The 9,613-nt window shown below is 47.1% G+C and overlaps 1 protein-coding gene across 1 annotated transcript; it reads left to right on the top strand.

Moving 5' to 3' along the window:
• Positions 1 to 248: 248 nt before the first annotated feature.
• On the top strand, positions 249 to 6,440 carry ANKRD9 (ankyrin repeat domain 9). The gene is made up of 2 exons (XM_073349700.1): positions 249 to 691; positions 2,468 to 6,440. The coding sequence occupies exon 2, from the start codon at positions 2,548 to 2,550 to the stop codon at positions 3,433 to 3,435; it is 888 nt and encodes a 295-aa protein (XP_073205801.1). The 5' UTR covers positions 249 to 691; positions 2,468 to 2,547; the 3' UTR covers positions 3,436 to 6,440.
• Positions 6,441 to 9,613: the final 3,173 nt, after the last annotated feature.

Below are 9,613 nucleotides of genomic sequence, written 5' to 3'. Positions count from 1 at the left end.
TCAAAGAGACCCCGCCGTGCCCTGCCCCCTTGCGCTGGCCAGTCCCAAACCTCCCAAGAAAGCGTTAAGGAGGGGAGAGGGCGGGGGAGGGATTTTGCTGGCCCAGCTCAGCTGCGCTCTCTCTGGACTAGACAGACACCCGGCCCGGCCCGGCCCTGGCACGAGCCCTCCCGCTTCCCCACCCCTCGCCGTACAAAAAGCCGCCCGACAAGTTTCTTGGAACTTTGCCTGCCCTGACGCAAACAATGGTGCAGGGCCCCCATCCTCCCGGGGCAGCCAATAGGCAGCTGGGAGACCCGGTTGCCACCAATCAGAGGGAGCTGGACAGTTCCCCGGTCCTGACTGACCTTCAGCCGGCTGGCGTAGGGTGGGGGATAAAAGAGCCCAGAGGCGGCAGCGGAGGTTTGGCTGCCGCAGCTGCCGCCCCTCCCGCCTTAGAGCCAGGCGGACCCGGCGGGGACCCGGCGCGGCCCGAGCCAAGCGGGAGGCAGCGCGAGCCCCACGGGGAGCTGGCCCGGGAGCGGCCGCCGTGGCCGAGGGCTCCCGCGAAGCGCCCCCCAGCTCATTCAGTGAAGCCGCAGCGGCGCCTGGAAGCCGGGGCTCGGCAGCGGCCCGGCCAAGCCGCAGAGCGGGCGCAGAGAGAAGCCTCCCCGCCCCCGGGTGGGCGCCGCTGCCCTGCGAGCAGCCAGAGGTGAGCGCCGAGCCACGGCTCTCCTCCGGCGCCTGCTGCCTGGGCTCGCCCGGCCGCTGCGCCGCCCCCTGCGCGCCGGTCTCCCCGGCCGGGAGCGCCGGGCTCGGCCAGGGGTGCCCGGGAGGAGGGACCTGAGGCGGGGAGGGGCAGGTTCCGGGGAGGCTGAAGGGAGAAGATGGAGACTCGGGGAGGGAGCGGGAGGGACGGGGCAGGAGAAGGGGCTGGGCTGGGAGGGCGGGTGAGGGCACAGGAGCCGAGAGAGGGGACGCGGGGACAGGGAGAGGCAGCTTGGGGGTGGGACAGGATCGGAGCTGGGGCACGGGGGGTGAGATTTGGGGACGGGGCACAGGGAGCTGGGGCACGGGGGGTGAGATTTGGGGACGGGGCACAGGGAGCTGGGGCACGGGGGGTGAGATTTGGGGACGGGGCACAGGGAGCTGGGGCACGGGGGGTGAGTGGGGGGAGGGTTGGGGACCAGGCACAGGGAGCTGGGTTACGAGGGTGAGTGGGGGGACGTTTGGGGATGGGGAATAGGGAGCTGCGGTATGGAGGTCAGTAGAGGAGATTTGGGGATGGGGCACAGGGAGCTGGGTTACGGGGGGTGAGATTTGGGGATGGGGCACAGGGAGCTGGGTCACAGGGGTGAGTGGGGGGAGGGTTGGGGACCAGGCACAGGGAGCTGGGTTACGAGGGTGAGTGAGGGTGAGTGGGGGGACGTTTGGGGATGGGGAATGGGGAGCTGCGGTATGGAGGTCAGTGGAGGAGATTTGGGGACAGGGGTGAATAGGGAGATTTGCGGGGTGGGGAACAGGAAGCCGGGTTATGGGCGTGAAATTTGGGGACAGGGAGCTAGGTTATGGGCATGAGATTGGGGGGTGGGGAACAGGGAGCTGGGTTACAGGGGTGAGATTTGGGGATGGGACACAGGGAGCTGGGTTACTGGGGTGAATGGGAGGATATTTGGGGATGGGGAACAAGGAGCTGGATTACAGGTGTGAGTGGGGGGAGATGGGGGGGAACAGTTGAGTTAGGAAGACTGAGACTTTATAAAATTATAAGTTATATTCGCCTCTGATGGGCTGAAATTTCTCAGTCAGATTTATCAGCATATTGCATTTGAAAAAAGCTTGAATCCTCTGAAGCTGGTAATTTCTTGTTAAATTAGATTTGTTTGCTTGTGTTTCCAGCTCTGGACTTCCTATCTTAGCCTTGCTTTGTTTGCCTATAATTCAGACAAAGGTGAGGCGGGTTAGTGCATCTCTACCATTTTGTATATTATTGAAAATATGTGCCCTCCTGAGCCAAAAATGTACAAAGCTAGAGGAACCCCAGAACAGTTCTTTTCCACTTAGTACCTTTGTCAGGATGGCAAAACATAAGCCTTGTTTACAAGGAAAGGCACCGTCTTAATCTCTTGGTTGCCAAAGTGAATCATTTGACACATGCCCTACCACCTTGAAGATTGCCTCAAGGCTGTTTAACAGGACAGTGATTGTGAGGAGATCTCTGTGGCCTTGGGAAAGAACATTTCAGTTTGGACCAGATTGATAGTTCAGTTTGCTGAACTGATCAATCTGAATCAGCCTTGCCCTCCACATAAAAGTTAGAAATTAACTGTGATTAAAAGCACAACCAGAGTTGCGGGAAAAAAGAACAGGGCTTTGCTGGGGAGAGGTATGTGTGTTACTGTGCTGTCCCCAGGTTCACTGGGGAAGGGGGACTGACTGACTGACTAGCAATCATTAAATCGTGTTTTTGGTTTGTTTTTTTGGGAAGTGTTTCTGTAGGTCTTGGACCTAATGAGGCATTTTGACAACAAAGTGGGGAAAAGCCCCTCTTGAAGCCCAAGCTCAGCGATGCCCTGGAACGTCAAATGGCTGAACAGTTACAGCAGCCACAATTCCCAGTCCCAAAAGCAATGTAAGAAATCCTCCTTCGCCTTTTACCAGGCAGTGAGGGACTTGGTGCCTGTGTGGCTTTTGGAGGACATAAGGACAATGGAGGCCTTTCACTGGGAAGAAGGAGGAAAGGTGAGCACCTATTCTCCCTCTGAGGCTCTTCTCTATGCCCTGGTGCACAACCACCAACCTTACGCTCAGTACCTACTGAGTAAATTTCCTCAGAGCGCCCTGGCCATACCCAGCCAAAACTTCAGCTGCTGCCAGTCATCAGCTCCTCACCTGGCCATGGCAGTTCGCTACAACCGCACCCACATCCTCTTCAGAATACTGAAAGCCATCAGAGGCTTTCCAGAGAAAGAGAGAGCCAGCTACTTGGACCGCAGGGGATGCAGTCGCGTGGAAGGCAGCAAAACTGTCTTGCATGTGGCCTGTGAACTGTTGAGACCTGAATGTTTGCTTTTATTGCTGGGTCATGGGGCATCGCCCTCCTTATGTGATTGCACTGGGAATACCCCCTTGGACATCTTGCTCCAGCAGATTTCTCAGACCCCTGCGGTTAACATGCGCACCAAGTTCCTCTTGCTGGACTCCCTTTTCCTCTTCATGCCTCAGGAACTCCAATTTTCAATGAAACAGCAACTGCTGGACAATCCTCAACACTGGGAGGACCTTTTGGGAGAGAACAGATTCCAGTGGCTGGCAGGTTTAGCTCCTACATCTCTGTTCATCACAGCTATGCGTGTCTTAATCAGGAGCATTTCACCTGAACAATTCCCAGAGGCACTGGAAAATCTGCCTTTGCCACAGTTTCTGAAGCCTTTAGACTTGAAATTGAAGAGCTAGGGGATGTGCCCAAGAACCTCCAGCTTGTGTGGTTTCAGTATAAAGAGCTGTTAATGCAGAAGTGGGGCAATTCTCTTGTTTTAATTAGTACATGTTTTTAAAAGGATTGTATCTGGCACTTTACATATCTTTTTATTTAAAGATCATTGTGGTGAGTAATTTTCACACCACTTTTTATAAAAGTATTCTATGGTATGTGTAACTTAGGATTCATGGGTGTATATATCTGTAAATAGGTATAAATAGACCAGTGGCAGATATGACTGAAATAGAAATCTAGCAATTTTAAGCTCTGAAGTGACACATCCATGTGAGAGTGGTAGAGATAGGACAAAACCAAAGGGCCTTTCATTTAACCATGGCACAATTCTGGAACAAAATAATTTATTTTTACAAGTATCATAGTTGTCATGGAAGAATATACACACATTAAGGAACAGGTGAAAAATTCTTGATCTTATACAAAAACCAAGGTATTTTTAAAATAATCTAATTAAATTAGGATGGCAGGAATATACATCTGAACAAAAATGGCCATGTGTATGAAAACTGGATTATTTTCCCATAATGTTCTGTGTTCCCTTTGTCCTTCAGTGAAATCCGAGGGGCCTAGTTGTCATTTCTTCTTTTTACTGTGGAGGGAATGGAAGGAGCAGAAAACATGCTCTCTTTGGCCAAGTTTCGGTTAGAGGGAGGAAGCGGGTAATACATCATGGTTTCATCCTCTGTCAGTCCTGCAGAAGCCCCTTCACATGAACACTCTGTTTGAAGTGCTATCATCTTTGGGGAGTGACTAGGAAAAGAAGGAGCAGAGCTGGGCAGAGCCATTCTCCTTATTATTGTCCTCCTGCAAACCCACAGGGACTTTTTTGTGCAAACTGATGTCTGTATTCTGTCATGTGGATTCTTTGTTGTCATTCCCCATCCCTACCCCAAACATGTTGACATAGGTTGTTGAAAAGCCTATGGCATCCTTAGCCCCTGTGAGTATTTAGGGGGTAGCTTGGATGCACTGGACCTCCACCTGAATATCTTGACCCTGAGTGGATGACCAGAGATCCATGAAATATTCCCAGAGATTCTCCAGACATCTCTGCACTGGGAGGGCTATGCCCTCGTCTGCTCGGCAAGGAGCAAACCTTGCCTTCCCCCACCAGTCATTGTAATCTTCATGGCTTCCACAGAGTTTTCCACCTACCTTTGGCCCTACAGGACATTAGCTGAGCTGTCGGGTTGTTTTGCACTAAGACTCTTGCCATGGAGTCAGTTATTGCATTAGAGATTTCAGCCTCCTAGCTCCCTACAGGGTGAGCACGGAGCAGAAGTGAAAAGTCCTAGTTTGAAACATAAATCCCTTTGATCACGAACAAGTTTGGTGGGGAAAACTATGAAAAACACAGAGCAAGCAACTGTAAATTGTTCACAGTTCAGCTGAATAGATTCTAGAGAGTTTATCCAGTGTGGAACTCTCCTCTTTTTAAAAACATACAGTTCTACTGGATATATGATAAAATAGGAAATATTAGAGGGTTGGTATGCTTCAGAAATTTGAGATACAACAGAGGGAAAAAATAGCTTGTTTTATGCTGAGGTAATGCCTCCCAGAAAAAAAACCAAGAGGGTGATTGCTCAAGCTAATTAACACAGGAAATGCAGATCCTTTGCTGGAAGGGGGGTGGGGTCTTGAAATAACCAAAATATGCAATCTTTGATCCTTGAGACCCGCCCCCCCCCATTGCCTCAGGGATAACAAAATACAGCCCTGTAGTAGAATTCACTGAACTGCTCAAAGCCAAGAATGCCTTTCACAGCAGTATAAAAACCTATATTACTGGATTCTTCATGCAACTATATCTTTCCCATTATTCCAGGAGCACTACTGTATAAGTTTATTGCATAAATAAACTAGAAGATAAAGCAATCAGTTTTAACTGTGCTGACACCAATCCTTTGCTGCCCACTCCATGCACACACAAAAAACTAGCCTTCATAACCATGTATCATAGGGATAATATACCATGGGCTGGGGAAATATAGGGTTTTGAAAGGATGCTTGGAAGTAAAGAACTGATTATTTTAGCACGTTTTCTATTCCACCCAAAGGTGTTTACTGATGTGAGACAGCAGAATTTGAGTGGTTTGTGCTCTCAGCAGAGCCTGTACATGCAGGCAACAGCCTCATTCTGCAGGGTTATTGTATTAAAAAAACTAGACTATTTTATTCTCTTTCCTCTCACATCTGCTTTTCCTGCTCCCCCAGCCCTCTCAAATGGTGCAGTTGCCACTTTCCACAGCAATTACTCACTGCAATGCTAGCATAAAACTTTTACTCACCTCCCTCAGCAAGAAGAGAGGGTGTATTATGCAGAACATTACACATTCCTATTGCTCCTTCCCTAGTGAAAACAAAAAAGATTAACATGAATATATTGTATCATGATCATTTCCCAGACTCCTGTAACCGTGCCTTAGTGGGTCACAGCTGAGAATACCGAATTCAGGACAAACTGCTGAGAAATAGGGCAGACACACCCCAAAACTGGTGGTTATTCTCCCATAAGATATACCAAACCAGCAACAAAAGTAAACGTTCACCACTCTGGCTAACAAGGAGTCAGACAAATAGTGGATTGGATCTGTTCTTGCAGCATAATTCCTGCATGTCCTATGTGATCTTGCCATGAAGCTCTGGCAAATGTTTGGAACCCAATTAACGTCAAGTCAATGTAGATATTAATGTTCTCCATAGTGTAGGTACCTTGGCATTTAGCCATGAAAACAATATGGTGGTGTGCCTCGGTTTCCCCTCTCATACAGCATGTTAGGTGTGTAATATTTTTTCTCCTGTGTACAGTTTCAAGACTGGTTACAGGCAGTAACTGTGAAACATCAGTATTACAAGGTCTTTTAACATAAAGTGTGTTGTCATGTAATGAAACAGTATAACCATAAAGGCTTCTAGCACATAGCGAGTTCTTATGTATCACTCCCAACATGTTCAAGAGTTTTTCCAAAAGATCATGCACATTGTACATTCTTACAGTTTTTGGTATCAGCAACACATTAGTCACAAAAGTTAACATTAGCATGAATATTAACATCAAATCTATTACAAGTGTACATTTACAAGCATTTTTGTTATGTCATGCCTTTGGCTCAATACCCTTGGAGTTTTGGCACTCTAGGGTTAACCTGTGGTTTCCATTTGCAGGATTAAGTTTTTCCCTTTCTCTCTGTCCTGTAGGGTCAAATCCTGAGCTCTCTTGCTTAACAGAATTCATTGGCTGGTTAGGTGTGTCCTTTCTGCTAAGAGCTATGGGCAAGTCTTTCGCCTCTCTCTCCTCCCCCCCCCCCCCCCCCGTCAGGTAATTTGCATCAACACAGACACTAGCTTGTTTACTAGTTTTCAGATTCTTAACTTTTAACAATTCCAAGGCTGGATTCTGTCTTAAAGAGATACCACCCATTTTCACTAGCATGTTAGACTTAAGGTTCTTTTGTCCTTCCATTACCACCCTCTGCTTCCACAGGGAATCAGATGTCAAGTCTACTAAGAGACTTACAAGACATATCCAAAGTGTCTAGAGATGAGTTTGCCTGCCATCCCCTGTATTCTCGAGAGATCAACTGAACAACTGTCCTGCTCTGTAGATTCAGCTACACAGTCGTCCCTCTGAACCTGAGACACAGACTGTTTACTTGAAGAATCAACATGGGGACATTCATGTACCAACAACGTTGCCTCCCCAAAACACTGGTCAAGCACAGCCACTTGGTCATCATAGGGCTGTTCAAATTCCCTGACAATTTTCATTCCATATGAAACCTTCTCAAAGTTATCCACACTGGATCTTTCTAAAGCTGGATCAGTGGATCCATACACATCTGAAAGACTCTGGCAGTTAGGAACTGAAACTACCTCAATCAAATCACTTCCACACTCTTCTGTTACAGCAAACTGCTTGCAAAAACTATCAAGAGGATTCCTCTCCTTTGGAGCTTCTTTAAGCGACCATTCACCTTTACCTTGCTCCACAGAATCATTGCTCTACTGAGCCACAACCAATTCCTTCTGAAAAAAGAAAAGGAGTACTTGTGGCACCTTAGAGACTAACAAATTTATTTGAGCATATGCTTTCGTGAGCTACAGCATCCAATGAAGTGATGCTCACAAAAGCTTATGCTCAAATAAATTTGTTAGTCTCTAAGGTTTCAGAGTAACAGCCGTGTTAGTCTGTATTCGCAAAAAGAAAAGGAGGACTTGTGGCACCTTAGAGACTAACCAATTTATTAGAGCATAAGCTTTCGTGAGCTACAGCTCACTTCTTCAGATGCATATCGTGGAAACTGCAGCAGGCTTTATATATACACAGAGAATATGAAACAATACCTATTCCCACCCCACTGTCCTGCTGGTAATAGCTTATCTAAAGTGATTTCCAGCACAAATCCAGGTTTTCTCACCCTCCACCCCCCCACACAAATTCACTCTCCTGCTGGTGATAGCCCATCCAAAGTGATAACTCTTTACACAATGACAGGTTTCAGAGGAACAGCCGTGTTAGTCTGTATTCGCAAAAAGAAAAGGAGTACTTGTGGCACCTTAGAGACTAACCAATTTATTTGAGCATGAGCTTTTTGAGCTGTAGCTCACGAAAGCTCATGCTCAAATAAATTGGTTAGTCTCTAAGGTGCCACAAGTACTCCTTTTCTCTTTACACAATGTGCATGACAATTAAGCTGGGCTATTTCCTGCATAAATCCAGGTTCTCACATCCCCCCCACCCCCATACACACACAAACTCACTCTCCTGCTGGTAATAGCTCATCCAAACTGACCACTCTTCAAGTTAAAATCCAAGTTAAACCAGAACATCTGGGGGGGGGGGGTAGGAAAAAACAAGAGGAAACAGGCTACCTTGCATAATGACTTAGCCACTCCAAGTCTCTATTTAAGCCTAAATTAATAGTATCCAATTTGCAAATGAATTCCAATTCAGCAGTTTCTCGCTGGAGTCTGGATTTGAAGTTTTTTTGTTTTAAGATAGCGAATGTTATAATTCTTGAATTATAACATTCATAAACCAGTCGGAGAACACTTCAATCTCTCTGGTCACGCGATCACAGACATGAAGGTCGCTATCTTAAAACAAAAAAACTTCAAATCCAGACTCCAGCGAGAAACTGCTGAATTGGAATTCATTTGCAAATTGGATACTATTAATTTAGGCTTAAATAGAGACTTGGAGTGGCTAAGTCATTATGCAAGGTAGCCTGTTTCCTCTTGTTTTTTCCTACCCCCCCCCCCCAGATGTTCTGGTTTAACTTGGATTTTAACTTGAAGAGTGGTCAGTTTGGATGAGCTATTACCAGCAGGAGAGTGAGTTTGTGTGTGTATGGGGGTGGGGGGGATGTGAGAACCTGGATTTATGCAGGAAATAGCCCAGCTTAATTGTCATGCACATTGTGTAAAGAGTTATCACTTTGGATGGGCTATCACCAGCAGGAGAGTGAATTTGTGTGGGGGGGTGGAGGGTGAGAAAACCTGGATTTGTGCTGGAAATCACTTTAGATAAGCTATTACCAGCAGGACAGTGGGGTGGGAATAGGTATTGTTTCATATTCTCTGTGTATATATAAAGCCTGCTGCAGTTTCCACGATATGCATCTGAAGAAGTGAGCTGTAGCTCACGAAAGCTTATGCTCTAATAAATTGGTTAGTCTCTAAGGTGCCACAAGTCCTCCTTTTCTTTTTGTTAGTCTCTAAGGTGCCACAAGTACTCCTTTTCTTTTTGCGAATACAGACTAACACGGCTGCTACTCTGAAAAAAATTCCTTCCAAGTTTCACTTACACCCAGAATCATCACTGGCCCATTAGGAGGATTCTTACACAACCCCCTTTTAGGCAAGCTGCTAGACTCCACAGTTAAAATGTTAGAGGCATTCTCCTCCCCTTTGCAGTCCTTGCTGGCAACATACAGGTTACCAGGCTTAATACACACATGCTTAGGGACCATTCCTTTGTTACAAGTTTTCACACTGTCAGTGGGTAACGCAGTTAAATCACCTTCATACTCTCCTTGTGCCCTGACCATGATATCAACCTGGTTAAACAGAGTTGTCATATCTTTACTCAGCACCATACTAGCAATAGACAAAATAGAAGCACCAGAATTG

The sequence above is a fragment of the Lepidochelys kempii genome, chromosome 6, assembly GCF_965140265.1.
Source record: "Lepidochelys kempii isolate rLepKem1 chromosome 6, rLepKem1.hap2, whole genome shotgun sequence".
Classification (NCBI taxonomy): Eukaryota; Metazoa; Chordata; order Testudines; family Cheloniidae; genus Lepidochelys; species Lepidochelys kempii.
This window is presented reverse-complemented; position numbering and strand designations above follow the sequence as displayed.